This window comes from Agelaius phoeniceus, chromosome 1, assembly GCF_051311805.1.
Source record: "Agelaius phoeniceus isolate bAgePho1 chromosome 1, bAgePho1.hap1, whole genome shotgun sequence".
Lineage (NCBI taxonomy): Eukaryota > Metazoa > Chordata > Aves > Passeriformes > Icteridae > Agelaius > Agelaius phoeniceus.
Window position 1 is genome coordinate 10,605,607 of NC_135265.1, and position 25,084 is coordinate 10,630,690.

A 25,084-nucleotide genomic window follows, 5' to 3' on the forward strand; every position below is an offset into this window, starting at 1 on the left:
CACAGGGCTAGTGGGAAGGAGGAAGAACACAGCCTAGCTACAGGTTAGGAACTGCTCAAGATGGGGCTCAATTCAGTTTTATTTTATAACTACCAGCTCATCACAAAAACACAATTATGCAGGCCAAATTTTACTCAGAAGTCATTCTTACTGACTTCAAAAGGTGCTGTTCAGACATAAAACATGTTACAGCAAGCATTGACCCCATCACATCAGGAAATTTGTGTGACTGTATTGGCAATGAAAAGCTGCATTATTTTAATCTCTACAAAACGATTAATCTCAAAATTGAGAGAAATTCTTGTGTAAAACAAAGCTGAGAGGTTTATACTGGCATTAATATGGCCAATAAATGTAAACATTTTATCTAAAGTTATTCTATCAAAGGGACAATGAATACAAGCAAGCTTAGATCTGTCAGTTTTTTATCATGATATCAAACATCTAGTTTAGCTCTTAAACATCAAAAGAAAAAAACACATTTTACATCACATCTGTATGTTAACAATTGATGTTCAAAAACACTGAGTGCCAAAATATTCAATAACAAGAATCCTGAAAATAATAGAACATTTTTTCATACCTCTTCTGATACTTTGTGGCATCTGATGCCACAAGGAAAGCCAAAAATTACAACTACCTCTACTACTTGTTAATTGAAAATATCAAAATTAATTGTCAATGGTAAAATCACATTTAAGTTGGTTTCTTCAGAATTCCAATCAGTAAATTAGAAACTGCCCAGTGTAAAGGGCTATCTAATTTCAAATATTTTTACTTCCCTCAGCAAGAAGTACATTGTAGTTATTTATGTGCAACAAAGGTTAAACCATTGTTAGATAAAGCCAAAACAGCAAAAGAAAGCACTGAATGAAAAAGTCTGAGCAACACTTTCCTGGATGAAACAAAGGACTGACCAACATCTTTACAACAAAACTTTGAAATTGCTTTAAAAGCAGAACAACTGGATATTCAGAGGTGAGCATGCCATTGCTGATATTATCTTCCTAAATGTACATTTATAGAGTGTACTTCCCACTTAGGTTTTCCTCAAGAGTCTGTGCAGCTCTGCCTGTGAGGAATCCTACCAGAGTTATACATATTTATAGCTATATAAATATTTATATATTTATATAAAATATAAAGAGGCATTTTAAATATATTTATTGAAAGGAGTCACACAACTGGGGCAAAATGTGACAGCTCAAGTGAGCAGGCTGTGTATTGCCAAGCAGTGTTGATGTTGCACTGAAGACCGGAGTCCTGGAAGGAATACAACTCTTCAACCCAACCACCCCTCACTCAGGCTGCTGCTCCTGAAGACCCAAATCTTTCACCAGACACACCCATCTCCTCTCCTCATGCACTCTGAGGTGTGTGCTCACCTCCACGATCATCTTGACAGTGGGCAGAGTGGTGGCGATGTTCTGGGGGTGTGGCGGCCGCACCGTGATGGGCACGCAGCCCGCGTACAGGCACCCGTAAAACGCCGCGATCAGGTCTATGCCTGCACGAGAACAAAGCAGAGAGCCCCCCCTGAAAATCAAACTGCTTCATCACAGACTCCCGTGTCAGCATAAATAATACTTGGAACTGGACCCAGAAGCTTAAATGAGTGGCTAAGCCCTTTAACAGATTTCTTTTTCAGCCCCTTGTCAGTGTTTGTTCAGCTTCAGTGGTTGCTCTCAACTGCACCGTTCTGAGCATGAAAAACCACAGGTGACACACAAAACTGCAGCCAGACAGCAACACCTAGGAGAACACCAGTTTGTTGTTCAAAAAGTAACCTGTTGAAAAGACTGATTTCTACAGATTAATTAAATTCCTAAATGTACATTTGTAGAGTGTACAAGAAGAGGGATGTCCCAGCAAAAGGAATAGGTAGGATGATGCTTGGTCCTATCAGCTGTAGAAAGAACATCTGGAGGTTCCATAAAATACTCTCTTTCTCTTGCCATTTTTAACCTCACATATTTATCTACCCGAAATTTTACAGTAAAAAAGGGAGTAATGATTTTGAAATCCTGCTTCAAACATAAAATTTGGTGCTGTGCCATATAAATATTGACTGCAGGAGATGGACAATGCACAGCACCCTTCAGGCTACCTAAGGAGGCTGAACAGTTCAAAGATCCCTTGAACACTGCTGTCTGTCACCTCCCTGGTGCTGTAAACAGGCTATGATAAGATGACAGTAGAGGCTGGTTTATTCTTTCAGTGGAAAAGGATCTGCAGTACTGGTAGGTTATTGTTCCGTCAATAAAATATTTCATTCGTGGGAAGTGAAATACAGAAAACAAACATCTAAGTTTAAAGTATTAGTCTTCTTTTGTAGAAAAGGTTTTCCCATATTAACCATTGTGAAACTGCTCCTACAACTACATAGATATAACCAGTGTCTTGCAGTCCTTGCAGACCAAATATCACATTATAGACCTTAAATCAGACTGTTTATTTCACTAACACACAAGAAATCTTAAAGATAAAAGAGTAGCACTAGATCAGAAATAATTTCAAGCAAATGTCAAATGTGTTACCAGTTAACAAAAACTTAAAAGCCTTGATGCCAAAGGATGAAAATCAAAACCAAGCCAGCTATCTAGATTAAGAGTCTATAGAGAAAATTGTAATGACAATCTTGTATTTCTTGATAATTTGCTACTTATCAATGAAATTTCTACTCTAAAAAAACCCCATGTATTACTTTGTGGTTATTGTTGCTTGATCCTCATGAAATGCAGCACTTCCAAGAGGGAATTGAACAGGTGAATCTAAGAACACTTATCAGATGGAACTGCATGCTCATAAAATAGTCTGTATCCAGCAAATTTAAAAAAAAGGCAGTAATTACATTTGACCGCTTGTAAGAGACAGGTTTTATAAACACAGGTTAGTCTTAATCTGAACCCAAAGAAATAAAATCTGTGTGCATGGATAAAGAGAGATTCTTTTGACTAGATTTGACTAAATTCAAAGGAATTTGCACAAGGCAAACATCTTGTGTTTGACAATTCCCATGGTGCACACGGTAACAGCCCTGCTGCAGCACCATTCAGAAGGACCTTGATGAACTTCCAGGAGTCCCAAGGTGCTGCCACAGCAATTCTTTACCTGGTGGGTAAACCAGAGCCACATGATCTCCATCCTGTAAATGTCCCCTCTCCATCAGCATGACAGCTATCTTCTCAGCTCGTTTATGCAGCTGGACACATGTCAGTGAGTTGGCTATTGTTCCCTGCATGGGAAGAAAGAGAAATGTCACAGGACATAATGTGATGGGCTGAAAATCTATTTTCTTCACCTTAGAAGTTGTGGGATGAGGGGCAGCCACAATATGCCATGCAATGAACTTTAATTATGGAAACCTTCAGCCTTAGGTCAAACTGTAGTTGGAAGAAGAAAATTTTTCTAAAGCAGAGGAATGTTCTCTGTTCCTTTCCCTGTGCTTCTGCCCCCACGAAGGCAGCACAGCAGTGTGCTGATATCCTGTACTTCCCTTGCTGCACTGGCAGCATTCCTGCTGCAGCCAGGGAAGTGCCTTCATGGTCTCTGTAGCAAACTGGAGCATCTGTGGAGAGCAATTCTGAAAATTGCATTTGTTGTCTGCACGCTGGAGTGGAGCCAAACGGCCCAGCAGAAATACTTTAAAGACAAAAGACACGGGAGAACACAATACTTTGTGATGGAAAAAAAATTAGTCTGGAACAAAAGATAAGCACTTATATTGCATATAAATGAAAGAGAGAAGAAAGGCCATTTGTTAAATTTGAATAACTCTGGTCAGCATGAGCTTGGCATTTTTGAAGCATTTCAAACAGTGCAAACCCAAAATCATCAAACAGTCACAGTGTTTTAAATGGAATGAGTGTTACACTTCTTGCACTTCCTAAATATAGATATATATGTGTGCATATATGCACACACACAAGTACACATTTAGAAAAATATATACATCTGTATAACAGTAAAAATTCAGTACTACTGCAGGCAGACACCTCAGAAGACTAAAAACAAATGTACAGGACAGACTGGCTGCACCCAGAGCTGGTCAGGCCAGGTCTGGGCTGGGAGAAAGGGACAGGGCAGTATGGGAAGGGCTGCATCTTGGCTTGTGTTCTTGCTCTGTGGAAAAAGAGGAACTCAGTCTCCAGCACAGCTGTGACACAGCTGGCACCTATCACAAGCACTAAGTTCACTTGAAAAAAAGTGCTTCTGAAAAAAATGGGGAGGAAAAGGTAAGAATATGTAAGAATATGTAAATACATATATTCTAAAGAAGAACACATAAATACACACTAAAATAGAACAGTGCATCAAAAATGCAATGTGATACAATAAATAAGTATTGCATCACTATCCTTCTTGAGAGAAAGCAAGAAGGTCTACTGTTTCAAGGAAATGTTCTTCACACTCTATTTTAACAAGGCAAGGAATAATAAGTATTTGTTCTGGGGTGGTTTCTCTCCACCACCCCACACACAGTGCAGTGTTTGCTCCTCAGAGAGGAGGGAGCAGTTGGCAAAGGACAAGCACTGCAAGCAGTGCCACGTTACCAGGATCACCTGGCATTCACAGGCTTCATCACAGACTGCCAGCAAAGAGCACAGCCCAACTGGAAATACAATGGACAAAGCCAGGGCTCAGCATTCCTCTCCATCATCCTCAGCAACCACATTTACTGAATTGCACTTCAGACAGTTTTAATCAGTCTTCTGATCAATGTGGAGATCATTTCACTAAGAAGGCTTCCTCTAAAGGCATATGCAACTCCATGGATGCTGGACCAGAGATGACTTCCATCTGTCCAGCCCTGAGGATGCCAAAGCAATGTGAGGGCTGGCTGTCCTGCCACTGCAGACCTGTCAGGAAATCTCCATTGCACCTGTACTTAAAGTCTCCACTTCTTCTTTCAAGAAATTGCCTGTTTCCATGGTAATGAGAAGAAGGACCCTTTGTATCCCCACACACACCAGAAGCATAGGCCCTACCAGCAGATAGGGAATTGCTGTAAATCAAGTGAATTTGTGCAAAGCTTGTTTACATTTAAGACTTCTGGCACTTGCTGCCTGTGAGCCAGTGGGAAGTCACTGTTTATATGAAGTGTAGGAGAATCCTGTTGTTGGACAAGAATCACTTGCAAACATCAGGCAACTACTCCCTTTGGGCCTTTAATGAGCTATCCTAAAATGTAAAGGTGTTGCAATCCTTCATGACACACAATAAAAACAATGTACTGCACTAATTTTGAAATATTTCAAATTCTCAGAGTTTGGCTTACAGGAAAACACTAATCTCAGTGGACTTCCATTAGTCATCCACTGCAGGATGCCTGAATGTTTTAGAACAAAGTGTACAGACAATGTCCAAAGAAGAGAAAATAGGAAAAGTTACAAATCAGAACTAAAATTCAAGATGGGCAATAAAATTTGCCTAGGGCAAACCCCCCAAATCTGTCATCCTTTTCCAAAAAATATTAATTCTCTCTAAAAAGCATTACATCTCAATCAAATTTCATATGATGAGATACTCTTCACTGAGAGTAACAGAGAAACTGTATTTTAAAATCCAACTACTCTTCACTTCTATGGAACAGGAATTTGTTTTGTCAATCCTTGTTTTGCACATTGTGTCCTTACTTCCTTTCCCTGTTTGAACACTTCTGCCAGCATGGGAAGTTTGGCTTTATTTAAAACTCAGAGGCAACAGCCTTGTGTGGAAGAGATGGGATAGCACACATCAACTCTTTCTCACAGCAGCTTTGCTCCTAATTACAGGACACAGCAATGCAGTACTTGCATGGTGTAATACTGAATGTATAAACAGCATTGCCTCTCAAAATTTCTACTTTGCCATAAAAAAATACATTATTACTTCACTATTTATCTGTCAGGTTTCACATATTCACAATTATGAGCTATTAATCTGAATTTCTAAAAAAATGTATTTAATTACTTACTAGTAGCTTCAAACTGAACTTTGTACCAGCACTGTAAAATGGAGGAGGACATTCTGTAAATTCTGTAAGTGGTGATTTCACAGATGTCCAGAAATTACTGGAGGTTTAGGAACCCATTCAAGCTGCATAAAGACCACATAGGCTGAGACAACACCAGCTACCACTCCAGGGGAACAGCACTTTTCCAGGCCTCCCCTCTCCTGAAGGCCCTCACACACTTTGTGTGCTCCCCAGATCTGACAGATATGTGTAGATGTACTGTGATGGAATGAAATCAGACCTTCATTCTCTCTGTGGTCTTGAGAATTACTGGTTTCTCATCTGTAATCATCCAGGAAGTAAAGAAGTTACACTACAGAAAGCAAGGAAGTTTTACCCTTAGCAAAGCCAAGTTTTGTACCCATCACATTCATTAACTCATTTTTAGTAAGCAGTGAAATGCTGTGCCAGGCTGGCACCCCATGTAGGTTATGCAGAGAGATTTTTTAGTGATCCTCTGTAGACTTGATTATATTCTGGACATACATTTTCTTCTCTTCACCTCCCTTCCTCATTCTCACACCTCTCCCAGATGGTCCAATCTCACAAACAACAGCCATTTTTATATTTAGGGAAAATGCTTTGGTTTTGCCAAGCCTGTGCTTTTCAAATTGGAAATCAGGATGGTGAGCAGTATTAAACACTGTTAATCACACAGGGACAGATCTGAAACAGATTCAACAGCATTGAAACAGATCTGCAGTGTCAGCTCACACACAACATGTATGTGGTGGAAAAAGGAATGGGAAATGTGTAAGGCACACTGATACAAAAGCAATCTGTATCTTGACAACTGACAATGATGATTCTCTTGTCTTTTCTGCCTCAGTGAATATTAAATATAACAGCTGAGTATTAGTGAAAATAGGAAGAGAAAGGTGCCATGCAGGTGCTGCTGAAATCCCAGAGTGCCTTTGCCAGTGGCAGAGCATGGCTGAGCCCCTTACCCTGCAGTTGAGCAGGGTGTAGAGCACGTGGTCAGGGGTGGTCTGAGCTCTCCACTGCAACACTTCTGACAGGAACAGGAACTGCAATAAAGCAGAGTGACAGTCACAACACCAAACAACTTCTTGGCTTTAAAATCCAGGTCCCAATACCCAGAAACACTAAACAGGAGTTAATTCTCTTGTTGTCACACATTTATAGGAAGGTGCTTTTGCATGGTAGCAGCCACCTCTCTGGAAGTGAAGGCACTGCTAGGAATATGATTTATTACCACATATACTTCCAAAGCAATAAAAGTTCTTACTGATCCCTCTGAATTTAAGCACTATTTAATTCTTTAGCTTCTTCTCTTTTTCTTACTTAAATACATAAGTACTTATACAGCTTAGAATTTACTAATTTAATTATTCACATAAGCCCCCAAAAGAGCTGAATTTCAACTTAATTTTCTGGGATTAAAATCACAACAAATAAGGTCAGGACCTTATATGTTAACAAAATTCTCTGGATTCTACTTGAGCTGGTAAAAATTATGTAATAGAGGGTTATTTCTGGTAGAAGCCCCGTGAACACTTTCCACCACATTATTTCTGCTGTCCCATGCAAATGTATTTCAAAAAATCCATAAAAATTAAATACAGCGACTTCTCATCATGTCTATTTAATATTTATCTGTAAAGAAGCCATATTAAATTTATGCATTAATTTAAAAGAAGGCATCAACAAATGTAGTGGTAATAATAATAATAATAATAACAATAATCATCATCATCCATCATATCTCTGAACTGCCAAGTGTCCTGATGTCAACTACATGATGTTAATTATACATATGGATGAAGTTAACTATATGGTGTTAAATACAAGCTGCAACAGAAAGGTTTAGCTTACCTTTCTGGCCTGGTCATTATCTTCTATCTGCCCCAAATCTCTACCACTGGCCTGTGCAATTCTTTTTCCAGAGACCAAGTTCCCCACCATCACAGAGGCAGGGCCAATTTCTAGAATAAAGCAGAAATACACCAAGCGCAATAAAAATCCTTTGCCTGTGGATGAAAATTCATGTGATTTCTTTTGCATTACATTATGTTTTCCTCACTGCCATCCACAAAACCAAACTTTGAGCACACCTCAAATGTGTGCTCAAATTTTGACACAAGTTTGACACAAACTTTGGTTAGGAACCAGAAGTGGTTGGAAAATACAAAGGACTGGATTCATCCTCTCAAAACAGCTCTAATTTATCATGGGCTCTCCACAATCAGAGACATATCTTGTCTGCCTTGATAGGATGAATCTGGAAAATTTAGCTCTGACTGTAGGCATATCCATGCAAGTGCCTCAGTCCAGAGTGACAACATTCCTATTTCCCTCTTCTGTTGCCTGGGCTAGGTTACATCTGCATTAGGACTTCTGTAATGCTACAGACACAAAGTGACAGGGATTAGGAAGGCAGATGGTGCCTATGATAAACTACATGCAAGCCCTCTAGAATAAGATTGAGAGTGAAGTAACTTCAGAAGAAAAGAAGATGTGGTGGCTGACACTCCTCCACGAGGTGGATTTCACTGATGTTTTGTTGCTGCCATTAGGGGACAATACATGTCTCACAGATACCATTTAAGCTCATGTTGGCATTTGTTTTCTTGCTTCTCCAGCATAGATTACTGATCAACTACAATTTATACCAGGCTCTATTTCTAGCCTATGATGTCCAAGTGATTGTTTCTGGTATAAGTAGCCAGATAATGTATAATCTAAAGCACCTACAGACTACTCTGCTTTAAAATTATAAAAGCAATATCCTCTGGGTATGTCACAACAACACAAAATGGGAGAATGTGATACTCTCAGTTTTGTTTCTGTGCTCCCGACATTAAATGTTATTATTAATATAGTAATATTTAATGTTTACATAACATATCTGTAATGATCTCCATTGATTCTAGTTCAGCAATTACTTTGTGGTGCAGCAACAAGGAAATACCAAAGCAGTAAAAGGCCTCATTGCTTTCATTAAGTTATTGCAAGTCACTGTTAACCTCTGACACTTTCAGTATCCACAAACCAAGATTATGGTTTTGATTCTGAAACATTTGTTCAAAGGTTTTTAAAAAAGATGATGGCTTAGGCAAACTTGCACTGAATTCATGAGGGATAGTCTCCATATTCAAGACCCAGAGAGCAAACCCACTTCTAATTCCAAGGTATTTTTCAAAGTGGAAAATAACCAACACTTAGTCTAATGTAGCTGAATCCAAGGCTTAAGCCTGAGGCTACACATCCAGAACTCCTAAAAATTAATCTGAGTACTAAAACCTGCAATTGGATTCAAAGGCAAAACTTTGTTAGAATTTACTTATACAATGGACACAAATAACCAGTGACTGGACTACAGCAGGCTACAAGGGCTTTCTTGGTCTTCTGAGACAGTCCCTTGCTGCACCATTTCATCCAACATTCTTCATGAAGAGGCAGAACTTCTGAAGAACCATCTTAAAACTAGTTAGGGTTTTTCCTCTAATAACCTGCTGTAAGAGTAATACAGAATCTCCCCACACAGCTGGGGAATTAAACCACTCATTCTTTCCTTTAATTTATTCATGACAAGTTTTGAAGAATTTGCTCTTCCAACACTGTTATTTAGTTAGTGACAACAGTCCTCTTCCTCTCTGTTTCTAGTTTATAAACCCAGCCTTCAAAATAATCCAAGATTTTATCTTTCTCTGGTTTGGTCTCCATCCTCTTTAAACATAACTGAGGAGGAATTTATGAAGTCCTCCAGGTGTGGTCTCAGCAGCACCTTGTGGAGTGATAAAAATGTCATCTTTATCGAATTGGCATTTTTCCTTGCACTCTCTGTGAAGGTGCTTCTAGCTCCTGGCAACACCAATGATGTCCTTGACACACACAGAATATTGAAGAGGAAAGCTGATGAAGCTGATTCTCACCTGTATCAGCAATTACTTGATTTTGCTCCCTTACAGTACCACAAGCACACAGCACAAAGTCACAGTCCCTTGGCCTCCACTGCTCTTACCTGGTTGCTTTTGCCTTGGTTTGGGCAGGTTTGTTACGCAGGTGTGGGGACACATCAGCACGTTACAAGGATGCAGAGATCCTTCCAGGAAGAGCTGCTTGGTTTCTGACAGGTGAATCCCTCCCAGGGGTGTCTTGGGAAGTGTGTTTGCTGGGACAAGTGCTAGGCAGTAGACTCCCACTTGATGAATGCTGTCAATTGCCTAAAAAAACACACAGGAAGTAAATTTTAATGAAAGGATAATTTTTCATCACTCTAATAAGCACTAAGTGTTGCTCTGAATTACTGCACAAACCAGCCCTAATAATTAACTGGCAATGGAAAGATACTTCAGCTATGACAGTGATAAGGAGGTTCTTTTCATTGGGAACAGGTGGACAGAAATGTTGTTACACTCATTCCAGCAGATAAAAAAGCAACCAAAAACGTGGTGATAAATGCCCACAAATCTATTAGGAAATGCTACCTTTTTATCCCTCTCAAGCACACATTAGTAGCAGATATCCTGGAGATTTTTTACAAAGATGGGCTGTCAGACCACATGAAATTGCTTTTAAGCTGTGCACTTCTCAGAGCTAAAGTTCAAAGGATTCCTATCAACTCAATATCCAGTCCATCCTTCTGAGCAGGGCAAAATTTCAAATAACTCCTATAACTAATGATGTGTGCAGCTTGTGAATCTTTTACTTTTTTTTTTTTTTTAAGGCAACAACTGTTTCATTCCCTGATCACAGTGTAAAAGATTTTCAGGCAGAAATGGAAAATATATAAGGGAAAACTATGAAACTATCCACTTGTTAAAAAATTGGTTGGACAAAAACCTGAAGAAGAAGCATCTTTGAATTGTATAGCAACCATGTTCACTGCCTGGTATGTTAATTATACTGCATCACTTTCAAGAAAACTGTAGCATACAGAATCTATGTAATTTATTGAGCTAAACATGAATATCCATGCTCATAGATTATAATTCCCCACAGATTTAAAGGATTTATTTTCCTTATAACGGTAACAAAAATTGCAGCAAGTGTGTTAGAAAGCCAACTTCATTGTGTTATAACACCAACTTCAGGCATTTACACAAACTGAGGAACAAATTACAAATAGCATCTCTAATGAGTAGTCAAATGTTCAAAAATATAATTTACTTAACTTTCTTTTTCATTTTAAACTGTGAGAAAAGTGAATTGATATGTGTACTGCCTTGAAGATACAATCTATACTCTGAGAATTAGATAATCACTTACAGTTGTGTATGTACTAAAGTGTAGACCCATAAATTACTGATTACTCCTACAGATTAAACAATGCTTCACTTTTGGCTTCTGTTTGCTTCATTTCTTATGTGATTGCAAAATCTCATAAGAAAGAATAATAAAATGGTGAGTCATTTAAAAATATTGGAATTTTAGCAGTAGTAGCTCTCACAGCAGAATTGGAAGCCCTTGATGCTGGTTCTACAGACACCGCCCAAAAGATCAGCAATAGTGAAATATTTATGGCAGGCAACACACAAGGTCTCATGCTTCTGGCAGAAACCATCATAACCTACTAATCATAATGTTATTTGTAGGTTCTGAAAAGCAGTGATAAATCATGGGATCCTCACCTGACATCAGCTTGAAGGAAAACCATTTTTACTCAAAGATAAAACACTGTGGCTCCAACAGGTGGTGAATGGAAAGCAATACCCAGCTGTGGTAGGATAAGGAGTGTATGCAGTGATTCCCCAGAAACTTCTGAACTGTCTCTGAGAGATACATCTGCTACACAATTTCACATAAATATGGTGGGTCATTCAAATCTATCACCTTTCACACCTTTGAGTTGGGCACATTTCTGAAGCAGGGGATCACTTTGTCACAAGGATGACAACTGGTGAATTGAGCCTTACAATTTTGAGGGAGAAGAGTACCAGTCAATTTTAATACTGCTGGCATTTATGGCTCTTGATGAGATAGATGGCTTGGTTTTTGAAATGACTCTGTCCAGCCAGAATCAAACAGTATCTGAAATCTCTGTCCCTCTCTTTCATTGTGAAAATAGACAAGATATACCCAAACTTGTGGAGAGTCCAGACTGCTGTGTTGTTTGGGCTGAGAAAACATCTCATTTTGACACAATTCTCTGAGTAAACACTCTCCAGTGCTGCAGTAGATCTCCTGGCTTTCCCTAGTCCTGTCACTGCTAAAACTGACATCCAGTCTGCCACACAGGGACCACAGCCCTGCCTGAAGGGTCAGATCAGTCTGCAGCAGATGAGCATCTAGGATCCCTCTGACTGAACTGCTGGGGCATCTGGGATCTTCACCCTTCTACTCTCAAGAAACTCCATCCCTGCTGGGTGATCTGGGATCTTCACCCTTCTACTCTCAAGAAACTCCATCCCTGCTGGGTGATCTGGGATCTTCACCCTTCTACTCTCAAGAAACTCCATCCCTGCTGGGTGATCTGGGATCTTCACCCTTCTACTCAAGAAGCTCCATCCCCAGCCTGACCACTCCCTCCCAGCCATCTCTCTGCTAAAGGCCACAGATGCAGTCCAGCATAGTCCCACAAGTTTAGCAGCTCTACCATCCTTCAGCTCCCTGCCAAGGGGCAGGATGGGTCAGGAGAGTCAGAAAATGTGCAGATCACTGGAAAAACTGGTTCTGCAAATTGAGACAGCTCAATTGCAGGGAAGAGACAGCAAGGCACAGCAGCAGGGCAGTGCAGGGCAGGGCTGGCACAGGGCAGCACTCACAGAGTGTCAGACAACTCACAAATAGCATTAAAATCAAGTAGCAATTTGCTAGAGTTTGCTACCATGGACTTCACTGAGAGCCATGACACAGGCTGTACTATTGCTATGCTGTGCCTCACTGCAGATGATTCAGATACAGCTGGTTACCACTTCCTGACATCTGTCATTAAAACTCTGATTGGGAAGAGGCACAAAACATCCCACATGTTCCTGGCTTCTGTCCTTCATCTCTGCTCTCAGCTGTGGTGGAAACAGAAACTTCTTGTTCACATAGCAGTGCATGCCAGAGTTGCAGGCTTCACACGTGGGTGATGAAAGCAGCCACACATGTGTGTGCTTTGATACATGGCCTGCTATTCTCAGACACTGCTAGGACTTGATCAGACTCAGAATAACAGGGCTGACTCTTGGCAGGAGTGTTGGGACACAGGATTCCTGCAGCTTTCAGTGCAGAACTCAACTGGCTATGATTGTGTAAGACATTAGTTCTGTAAAAATCACAAAGATGCTTCGCTGACAAAAGAGGACAAGTATTAAGTTCAGAGTTTCAATCCCTTTAGGAGCCTCCTACTTGACAAAAGTGTGGGCAATCCAAAGCCTCTTCTTCTATAATAGCTGCCCTAGGTGCTATTAGGTGTTTCAAAGGCTTTTGGGTAACAGCAAGCTAGAGGTTCTATCTTTTCTTGGTAATAATTTAGATCTACTGTGAATAGGAGGTGCCTCTACACTGTATGAAATGTAGCTGTCTTTTGAATCAAGAGAGCAGATGAGCCTGTCTTGAGATGGGTGAAAGCTTATTTGTTCAGTTTCTTGAAGAATACAGTAGATAGAGTCCCTTTCTTATTCAATAAAATGCAATGATGAATAAAAACATCTCTGAATTGTGTGAGATCTTTTTCTTTGGCTCTTAGGTAAAGCAAAAAATATGCCTGCAATATATTTACTGAGAAGAGTCCTTGCAGAAGGACAGGAAGGAAGGTAGGAAAGGGAGGTAGAAGTAACTGGGGACCAACTGTAGACAGAGCTGAGAGCACTTCACAAGGTGGCAACAAACAGACAATCTGACCACATCTCCATTAAATCAATTGCTTTTGAGTCTGAATTGGATTAACCACAGAGATGGAAGATGACCCTATTTAAAGTATCTAACATTTTTGTGTGTGGACATTAGAGTTGAAAAAAACCCCTGAGTTGCCAGACTGCTGGAAGGGGATTCTTTGGAAGAGGTATCCTTCTAAGAAGATAACCTCACTGTAGATACCTGGATCTGAGCTAATCAATCTAATCAATCACTTTCCTTCATTTCACTGGAGGCAAATTGGGATTTTTAGGCCGAGTTTCATTCAGTTTATTTTAGCTATCAACATGGTACACTGGAAACACAAAATTCTCTCTCACCTGTCAGAGAAAATAAATGTGGATGAGGCCAACTCTGTACCATGCTTATAACTGTGAGCAGTTAAGAGACTCTGGTAGCTCTGACAGCTTTTTGACAGCTTATAAGAGTATATAATGCATTCATTCATTCACTCATTCATTCATTCATTCATTCCCCTTTTGAAATAAAGAATGACTATATCCTTATATACCACATGCTACTCTCTCATTGCTATTATTTACTTCAATTCATTCCTGTTTTCTTATAGCATTTTGATTAGGAAAAGGATCACTCTCTGGGTGTGTGCAGCCCAGATAGGAACTGTCACTCAAAAGAATCTCATTTTGTGCTCATTAAGTGCAAGTGCAACTGAAGGTGGATTCACAATTACTCAAAGACAAATATCAGTTACCATAGGAGTCTGAAAGATCAATAAAATGGATATAAAGTAAGAAAAAAATAGCTTCCAAACATACATATAGAGCATTACCTGGAGAACTCGACTCATCCACTGAAAACTGTCTTCTTCTGTGGAGTCTGGCCTTTGCTCAGCAACAATAACTATCCTTTCATCATGCAGCACACTCACAGAAAACACTGCTATTCTATAGGAGGAGAGAAGAGTATTTAGTGCCAGGACAGAGGGAAAAACCTGTCTTCTGCATTAACCTTCTATAACTCTGATTTCTTTACTTCTTAGTTAGACTCCTGGTGTATCAATTATTAATATATTTATGGGAAATAAGCTACAAGAGCAGTTTTAGGTAAGTTCTGGAGTTGAAACAGCAGGCTTTGTTCTACAGTCATGTATATACAAGCAGAATGTCAGAGCAGGATTGAGAAGTGAACATTCTTGGAAGAAGAAAAGCACTACATTTGGGTCACACCAAGGTTGTTGCTAGGATGTTATATAACAGCCAGCATAAGCACCTTCCTTGGCCCCATCTCAGAAGATGGTAATTGCAACATCATTTTGTGAGAGCTCTGACATGTGATGGAGTGTGAGCACGCGCTATTGCATGAGGCTCTTCAGAAGTTTTGGATGTCTCCTGCTCAGCTTCAGCACATGAGGAAGGTCACACAAAGAACCACTTTCACATTCAAAAATTTCAGTGTAAGGCTTATTGGAAATGTTCAGTGCACACAGAAAGGCTCCTGTCGAGCCAACGCCCTCAGAATTAACCAGCTGTTCAACTGGAAATTTCAGTAACCACAGTTTCAAGACCTTGGTGTCCAAACATTGCCTCAACATTGCCTTGGGCTTCCCTCAGCTGTCTCCTGGTTCAGGCAGTATGAACAGAACTGAAGGGAAACTACAATGCACATCAGGCATTGCTTTCTGAAAGCATCTGGATAATTTACACTTCATCTAAGCCAAATAAAGATTTCTACATAATATAAAGAAAGAAAGGATCAAACCTCCCCCTGTAGACAAATTTCATGGGTTCCACAGCCAGTGCTGTTGCTACAATGTCATCAGCATTATGTCTTCTTCCACTGACAACCATCAAACCATCCATTTTGCCAATAACAAAGACCAGTCCACCTGGTCCTATAAAGCCTAGAAGTCCAGTCCTTATAAAAGGATATTCAGTGATAGGGCCACCAGAACTGGTCATAGGAAACACCTGCAAAACAGAAACAGTCTTCAGTTCTATACACAGAGATCAGGCTGCAAAGTATTTCAGGCTATTCTGAAACAAAGTAAATAGGTCACTGGTGATGCTCTTTATCCTTCACTGACCATAAAGGGAGTGTCAGGTAACTCCTACACTGGTATGTACCTGAGTCCCAGCAAATTCAATCCCACTCTGATTACAATACACATTTTCTGTAACTGTGAGCCTGTAAATAATTTATGACCTTAAAAAAAAAATACAAATCAACGTCAACTGTATTAAATAAAAACCCATGCTGAGCAGACTGCCAATCTGAGGTGCTGTGTATAGGTTAACTGACAGCTTAACTCAGGAACATCTCAGTAGAGGTTTTCTTCAGTATCTCACACCCATTTCCAGCACAGTGTAAGAAATAGGCAGGCTAGAAGTGAAGCTATTTTAAGGTACAGCACATTAACGATTCTTTCAGCTGACCACATTTTTATTTAAGGTCAATTAAGTTCTCAGAATACTAGTGATAATGTCTTCTGTAGCACATCAGGGAGTGAAAATACAACCCTACAGAGCACCTCTCTAAATGTCTCAACACCATACATGACTTCCACAGACAGATTCCTATGGCTTTTTCTACCCTAATTAGCACAGTGTTATCCTTTTGGCATGTGAGCTACTCTGAGCTGCATTCTGACACAACCACACTTTCCTGCAGTCATTTCTTTAAACCTAAATAGTCTAAAGGCAAAAAGACAATGGCAAGTAGAAGACCATGCCTATATAGTGTTCTTGAAGGCTCATCTAAAAAGAAAGGTCAAATTCTGCTCCCAGATGCCCATGGGTGACTCTTATTGAACAGATTTAATGCTTATACATCCTTGGCCCTAATTCATTACAGGAACACAAAACTCTTTGACACTCTAATACCTGCAACAGTAATTAAGCAGTAAAACAGAATAGAGATCCACTTTGAGAGAACACTTAAAATCATGCTTAACTTCAAAATAGAGTGGTCCTGCTCAGTCAATGGCAGTTTATTTGCTTAGCATTAGGAATTAAGTCTAAATCAGTCTAAATATGGTGTTAAACTGCTGACAGTTATGAATTATGAATGATATCACAATTACAGCAAGTACTACAAAATGAACAGGAGTACCTTTCCACCCTGAAGTATGTAAAATCCAGGATTATCACCCACACTGGGTATTGCCAATTGTATTTGCAGCATAAAAATCAGCTGTCAACAAATTTCAGATCACAATAGCATAGGAGGATTCCTGACTTCGACAGTAGGATGTAGAATCATTTCTACTTGTCTCCACTGATTATATAATGTGCAGTGTTTACAACATTCAACTCTGCATTTTGCAGGAGATATTAGTCACATTAGTCTATTAAAAGTGGTAATATCAGAGAGTTTTTTAAGGGAAACCTAAATGTATTAGTGTTAATTTCTGCCACAAATATTAAACAAGAAAGAATTCTATCTTAAAAATAGGGTTTTTTTCACTTTTTCTCTAATTTCTGAAGCCTTACACACGGTCTTCAGCAGAAGTTAATGATAACAAGTGAGCAGGTACTACAGAGCTATCAATACAGCTCTGTGCACTGAGTGAGAAAACAGATCCCTAAAAGCCAAAAGGCTTTCACCTAATGCAATTCAAACAAAAGCAGATGGGGACTAATCAGGAAAAGGTTTGTCTGCTCTTCAGATACATCCCTTGAAGACTACATCTGTCAGGATTCTGTATAAATAGAAACCTTAATGCTGGAAGTGCTGTGGAAATGTTGAAAAGTGCTTTCCAGAGATACTAAGCAGCTTTCATACTGTTTGCAATAATCAAATTCTGCACACAGATTTATACAATATTACCTTTTGAACTTGGTCTTTCTCATTCCTTTCCTTCTGATTTTTTTCAGCTCCCAGTATCTTATTTGAACATTGAAGTAAAAGCTCTTCAGAGCCCAAACTAAACTTACATAAAGATCTACTATTGCACTTAATGAAATGGGCTTCAGTGCAGATTATCTGGCTAGAATGTAGGTCCCAAGCCACAAGCATTGATTAATATTGCTATTCTTATACTGTTAACAGCAGTACTTCATGTCAAATGTTACCTTGAATCAGAAAAAGTTCAAAAGGAAGGATTTTATATTGCACTTTTTGTCAACTTACCTCAAAAGTATTTTTGGTCATGCCCGAGAGTCCATAATATGATGTACCTGTTGCAATAGCACATACACAAAGCTCTCCTATTTCATCTGTTTTACAGAGCTGAGGAATTCCATCTGGCTTCACTGAACACATTATAGCTAGAAGGAGAAGAAAGGAATTTTAAAAATATTATAAAGTGAACCACAGAATAATATAAGTGCTGTGAGAAAGACATCATGGTGGAGATGACATAAACAAATGAATTACATGTAGAACTAATGTCTAACAATCAGTTTCTTGAACATTATGGTGTTCAACATAATCAAGTGGTTTTATTTATATAAAGAATGCAAGGATCTTTATGTAAACTCAGTCTTTACATTGATAACATACCTATTTATCTTGCTCTCTGAAACTGCAGTTCATCTGTAATATTGCTGTGAAATGTGATTGTGTTCCCAGCTTTGCATAGTGAAAACCAGATCTGCCTCAGTCAGTGCAAAATGAAATACCCTAATGGAGCCCTTGATAATTACTATACAGCCAGGGAGGCAGACAACCAGGAAATCCACCTCTCAGAAAGTAGCAAGTAACACCATATGAAAGACCAAGATATTCCAGCAGACCAATAGGGCTGTTTTATTGAGAATCTATCAGAGCTCAGACTCCCTCTGTCTGGTGTTACAGGCCTGCAGAGACAGCAGGAGCTAAACAGGAGGGATTAGAAAGCACAGGTCTGAGAAAGAGGCACTATTTTTTGTCAACCACTTGAACAACAATCAGGGATGCTGCTTCAGCTATCATCTCTGGAGTTGGAGTACAGCACTGGTAGATTTTGTAATTGCAAAGAGGATATGATGATCAGGGAACTAGAAAGGAATCAACACATCTTTTAAGGGTACAAAATCTTTCACTCAGAGGATAAACAGGAGCGTGCACTGTCATTAAATTTATCAGAACATAATATGAAGTGCAAGATGGCACATCTATTATAATATCTTGTATCATAATCATTAAACAACAACCAATTGTATCTTCCTTTATTTTAAGTTGTTCAAATGAAATTTTGTAAGATGCATCATTATGTTTTATTGCTCTGGTCCATAACAAGCATTCTCTTACAAAAAAATACAGTATTAACCTTTTCTAGTACCCAGAGCATCTTATTTAAAATGTAGCTGCCTTATGAAAAGTGTTATCTTCCTCTTCAGAAGCAGTGATTTCAGTTTAAATTTATCAACATGAACTTTTCAGTCATACCTCCTCTATCTAGTAGCTGGATGATAGACAAGACCTTTGGAAAAATATTCTGCAAGCTTTTAGATAGCAATTTTATTGATCCTTAGCACAGGCTATGAAAATTTTCCCTACTGAAACCTTTTTTCCTGGTTGAACTTATGGATATTTATAGCCACAGGACTTTAACTTCCTTATTTTCTCTACCAACACCTCACAGCTTAGGAACAGATGTGGGGGCAGGTTACTTAACACATGCAAGCACAGATAGACTGAGGTAAATGCAGACAAACATTTGTTTTGGGATTTTCCAAACCATGACATCTTGTAAGGTAATGCTTTTGGACTAAAATGTTTTCAAGGAGCTTGTAGTCCAGCAACAAAGTATGCTCAGCTGCAACTTTCTACTGCCACTTATATTAATGGATCAGAAGTTTCAAAGGAAGTTCCTCACCTCCTGGCATCACTAAGCCAACATCCTGGACAGTGAGGACAGAGAGCTTTTCTTCAGAGTCCACTCGAATCACGCCGTAGGTGAGCCCGTGCATGGACAGGACTCCTCTCCCCGGCGGTTGGTTGCTGTCATCTGTGGGCCTGCGAGCACGGGTTAGAGCATCAGTGCAGGTGCAAACATTTCCTTGTGCTCAATGCACTGCTATTGCAAATGCTCCTCTGTTTCAAGGGTTTAAAATTCCTCCTTTCTGCCTCCCCTGTTAGGCCCAGTAAAATCCTGTTTTTCAGTCATTTCTGAGTAATTACATCTTTCATTCAGTACCCACCCACATATATGGGGCTGCTGAGATGCAAGTAATCCCTTAACACTTACCCAAAACAGCCTGTATTTGATTTTCAGAAAAATTTATAAAGGTTGCCTTACCACCCAAGTAAAGAGCTGTTACCTAATTTTTAATATACTGAAAGATGATGCAGACAATATGGAAGGAAACTGCACTACAAATATTTGGAACTGATCAGTAAATAACTTGATAAATTCTATGTTATCTATTTTGAGGCAACGTAGCATAGATTTACTGTCAAGTATCTGTGGAAGACACAAGGACTTCACCATCTTCATTTTAGTGCATTTAATTGAATCTTTCCTATTCTAATTTACCACACGAAAATTAAAACAAATTATGCCTTCATCAGTCATGGTCAAAATGTGGATGCAGCCTCTTGGTAACGCCTCGGTTTGCTTGGATTCATTGCTGTAAAATTCCACAGCATCAGCACAAGAGGCTGTCAGCTTGTTTCAGTATAAAACCACCTGCTGCACCAGTGGATACAATTATACCTATGGAGAGTGTGCCTTGAGTAAATGAGTGTTGATGTATGCAAGTTACCAAGGCAGGGGAATGTGTCAGAGCTTTTCATGTCTGGAAGGACTCTTGCACTGTCCTGCATTTTAAATTGCAGAACTGGAAGGTGACATGGTGCTGATTTGAGTTCAGATTATGCATCCACGAGGAGCAGATTCCAGCTCTTTTCAGGATGGATAAAACAGCCAATATTTAGCTCACAATTGTGTGTTTTTCCCAAATACTCCATCACAACACAACTATTTTTTTAACAGATAATGTCCTTTGATGTGACATTTCTCCTCTATTGTGCTTGAAATACTAGATGGGCCTCAGCCAGTCCTGCTCATGTAAGCCTTGCCCTGATGGGCTCTATAAATTTCAATTAATAGGTTTTACGAGCCATATTTCTCAAGTGACATTGTCAACAAAGAAGGATGTGAGCGTGCTTGAAATTGCATTAGAGCATAACAAATGGCACTAGTAAACAAGCACCTGTGATAAATAACACTCCCATCATGTAAAAGGAACTTTCAGTGACATTATTGATCAACTTTCCCTCGTCCCTGTTCCCCAAAACACACATTTTGTGCTCATGAGAAGAAAGGTCTCCTGCAGGCTTCTCACAGACTTCCAGAGGCAGAGACCATCTGGACTTCCATCACATCCATTTTCTTGCACTACTTATCACACAAAGCATTTTGAGAGCAGCTCCTCCCATCATTTATAGATAATACAATCTATTTGACCACTGCTTTTTGTCAGCCATTTAGAAGGGAAAAAAAACCTGTCCTTAAACTTTTGCACTCCCTTAAGCAAGTGGGTTCAGACTAACATGCAGTAAACCAAAGGGGAATAACATGAATTTGCATGACACATTCCTTTGAATATTAGGCTTTGTGATTCAGCACTAAGGCTGAAGCACCTCTAGCCTATTACTGTCTTTTTCTAAACTATAAGGCTATTTCAACTGAGAACTGGTATTGTTACTCTTGCTTGTAGGAAGTTCAGTAAAAATACACCATAGAATTTGAAAGAGTCAGAGCATTAACAGGGAGCTCTCTGGATCTCTGCTCTGCAGGGAGTCATTTTAATGCATACTTCAGCAGTAACTCTTTGGAAATTGTATGATAATGACTTTACTGTCAGTGGAGATGGCTTGAACAAAATGAAAAATACTACATCTCCCAAGTTCATCTAGCATTATCCTACCATTAAACAGAGCTCAAATAAAAGGAGATGTGTTCTGTAACACTCACTGCAGCAAGAACTGCTCTGTAATTACACAGTCACGAACTGAAGATAAAATGCCTATTTTTTTATTTTGAATTATCCACAATGTTATGTGCTATTAATTTTTTTTTTGTAAGGTCTCAATGTTAGTTAATTTGGAAATGACTTTTTAGTCCTTCAGAGAGCTACAGACACAGAGCTTATGTCTAGAAAGGGCATACCAGTCATGCCATTATGAAGTTTTCCCACTTCCTAACCTGTGATTTGAGCCAAATTTTCCAGAATCAGCCCAGGAAATTAAAAACCTGCTCAATGCTCAGCACAAGAGATGTCTGCTGCCCATTCACTTCCTCTCTGAACTTACAGGCAAGAGCTCATTCCAAGGAAGCAAAGACCTGCACAGCCAATGGCAGGGAAACCCATCCAAGGGAAAGACACTTGGTAATTCTGGTGTGAAGGTGAGAGAGGCAGGTGGAGCTGAGTGAAGGGCTCTCTGAAATCCTGTGGTTCACAGAAACACAACTAACCTGGGCAGGGGAAGTTCCTGATGGATTGCTTTCAGATGTTCTAAGCTAATAATGAGGTGGCTGAAAATCAACCACACTCTTGGCCTCATGTCCTTCCTCCTGTAAATGTTCTGTTGGAAAGCTAATTGAAAATCTTGTTAAATTTCACTTGGATGGTGTATTTAGGAATTTGTGGCAGGAAGTATTTTACTTAATGCTATTTTAGTGCTTTACACGTTTATATTGCATGTTCTAACATGAAGCAATTATAATTGGCTGCAGAAACATGAACTTAAAAACAAAGTGCTTACTGTTCAATGTACAATTTTTGGAAAATTCTGCAAAAACAGACAATACTCACACCATTGACTGTGTGCTACAGCCCTCCTGACAGGATACTGCTGCTGGAGTAAAGTCTTATGAGAGGCTGAGGGTGCTGGGGGGCTCAGCCCAGAGGAAAGGAGGCTCAGAGGGGACCTTATCACTTCCTAAGTGATATCCTATATATATCCTATATATATCCTAAGGAAGGTTGTAGCCCAGAAGGGGGCTGTAGCTAGGTGGGTCTTTTCTCCCAGGTAACAGGAGACAGAACAAGAGGAAATGGCCTCAAGTTGTGCCAGGGGAGGTTTAGATTGGATTTTAGGAAAAATTTCTCCACCCAAAGGAAGAAGCACTGGAACAGGCTGCCCAGGGAAGAGGCTGAGACACCATCCTTGGGTATTTAGATGATGTGTGGAAGTGGCACTCAGGGACACAGTTTAGTGAAGGCTTTGCAGTGCTGGGTCAATGGTTGGATTCAATAATCTTAAAGGTCTTTTCCAACTTGAACAACACTGTGATTGTATATACATAACACTTAACAGTTCTAGTAGCATTTAGCAGTTTTAGTGGGATTTATCTATTTTATTTCTAGTCACAAATCCCTCAGACTCAAAGAGCATTTCCAGATGATTACTGAGAGTCTGTGAATGGTTAAAAAGTGCCTGTCAGCCAAAAGCAGCCTGCAGAAGGTCATAATTCTCTCTAAACAGAGTACTTAAGAATATGGTTTTCCTCAATGGCAATTCCACTTAATTCTCTCATTTTAATTAATTTTATGCTTACGGTGGCATTTTTACATTTTTATTTACAGAATTTCCTTTTGCATTTCAACTTCTTTAATTTAAAATGAGATAAAATTACAGCAATAGGAGCCATAAAGCATTCTGAAGTTAAATCATTACTCTAAAAATTCTTCTTGTATGTCTTCCTTGGACATAAACACATTGCAAAATATGAATGTCATATAGAACTTAAATATGCAGAGTCATATTTAATTTTTTTTTTTCAAATTACCAGATATACACATTCAGTGGATCTGTTTTCACTGGTGTAACACATACCTTCGAATAGCCACAGTGAGAGCCTCTGGTGAACTAGCACAGGGACAAATGACCTCCTGCCTTAGACCTTTACTTTGGAAGACATTGAGAAATGCATCACAGGAAGAAATGGACCCTGGGGTAAAGAAAAAAAAATAATCAGAGAGAAAACTAATTTGATTTCTGAAGTGATGCTATTCAAACTGCAAATTTACTGTTTAATATATAGGCTTTTCAGGAAAAATCATTTAAAAAGGATCCTTGTCCACTGGGAAATGCATCATAGCTACTACAACTATATTTATATGTATGTATAAGCAGTTGTGTATATGTGTACAGGGAATAAAGACTAATTTTTAAACATGAAATCTTTACATTATGCTTACATAGAAAAGCCATTACTGCTAGATTTACAGTATCAATTTCATTGCAGTGTTCTCTTCTAGGATGAGGGAAATTAAGGATTTAACTCATAAATTCCAAACTACTACAAACAAGCAGAACACCTCTATGCTGGTATCTTAAATAATACAGAGGAACAGCTCATGCTGTTAATTGCCATGAAGTGATTTAGATGTGTTTCTTTAGAGTAGCTTAAATGTTCCTCTAAAATTCTCATTTACTTCTGCAGCTGAGAACTGTCATTCAGAGGAAATGTTCTGATCCTTTCTTTAGCTTAAGGTCTTCATTGCTTCAACTTTTATAGGTTCATTCTTTATACATGACTGTGATGTTAAACAAAACTAGATTTACTGCAACTTACATTATATGGAATATCAAGTTTGTTTCAGGATGAGGTAAAGAACAATATACTTTGGAAAAAATCCCAAATCGATTACTGTTTCCACAAATGTCACACTGTTCGTAGTAGACACACCGCATATTTTGCAAATATTTTAGCTAAGAGGGGTGAAGATTGAAGCTCTAAGTGCAAGAGAGAAGAAACCCCTTCCTGCTGTGTCCTGCCCTGGAGCAGCAGAGCTTACATGGGTTGGCACCATCAGCCACTATCAGCATCCGCAGCGAGGAGAGGTTGATGTCCCTCTGGTCCCGGTGTGCCACCAAGGCCCAGTGCATGTCTCTGGACTTCACACAGGCCACTTTTGCTGCAACAGCAATGAGAAAATTACTAGCACACCACAGAAAAGCTAGGCAGCTGTGTTATCAATTTTAACCTTTGGGTTTGACTATCAAGCAAACTTTTGTATATTCCTGTTCCTTACCTTTGTATTGACAGACTTTTTGTATCCATGACAGAGGATTCACTTTCATTAAGGAGTATGGAATACTGATGACATGCATCATGTTCATGACACTCTGAAATCAAAAAGATAAAAGGGTTTGATACAAAAATTGTGGCAACTACTCATATTGTGTTAGGGGCAGGGGCATCTGTGCAAATCACTCTGTTCTGGCATTCATCTTTTCCTATCTAGCTACATTAAGATAAAACAGACACTCATTTTCCAATGCTTTAATTAAGGATTAAAGATTTATACTAATCAGATTGTAACTTTTATGCAGTACTGAAAAAAAAAAATTTCTTTCTATTCATACTCCAAGAGGGTCACTCTAAAT

The 25,084-nt window shown here is 39.2% G+C and overlaps 1 protein-coding gene across 6 annotated transcripts in view; it reads right to left on the bottom strand.

Annotated features, from left to right (window-relative positions):
- Positions 1–25,084, bottom strand: part of DIP2C (disco interacting protein 2 homolog C) — a 310,631-nt gene that overhangs the window by 51,877 nt on the left and 233,670 nt on the right. For all 6 annotated transcript variants that reach the window (XM_077192803.1, XM_077192765.1, XM_077192933.1 and 3 more), the window contains 12 exons: positions 24,730–24,823; positions 24,493–24,612; positions 23,528–23,642; positions 19,560–19,699; positions 17,891–18,027; positions 15,521–15,729; positions 14,592–14,706; positions 9,981–10,182; positions 7,832–7,941; positions 6,943–7,023; positions 3,112–3,235; positions 1,386–1,507 (listed from right to left, as the gene is read on the bottom strand). In XM_077192803.1, the coding sequence (XP_077048918.1) occupies positions 1,386–1,507; positions 3,112–3,235; positions 6,943–7,023; positions 7,832–7,941; positions 9,981–10,182; positions 14,592–14,706; positions 15,521–15,729; positions 17,891–18,027; positions 19,560–19,699; positions 23,528–23,642; positions 24,493–24,612; positions 24,730–24,823 (1,569 nt within the window). The remainder of the gene's footprint in view (positions 1–1,385; positions 1,508–3,111; positions 3,236–6,942; positions 7,024–7,831; positions 7,942–9,980; positions 10,183–14,591; positions 14,707–15,520; positions 15,730–17,890; positions 18,028–19,559; positions 19,700–23,527; positions 23,643–24,492; positions 24,613–24,729; positions 24,824–25,084) is intronic.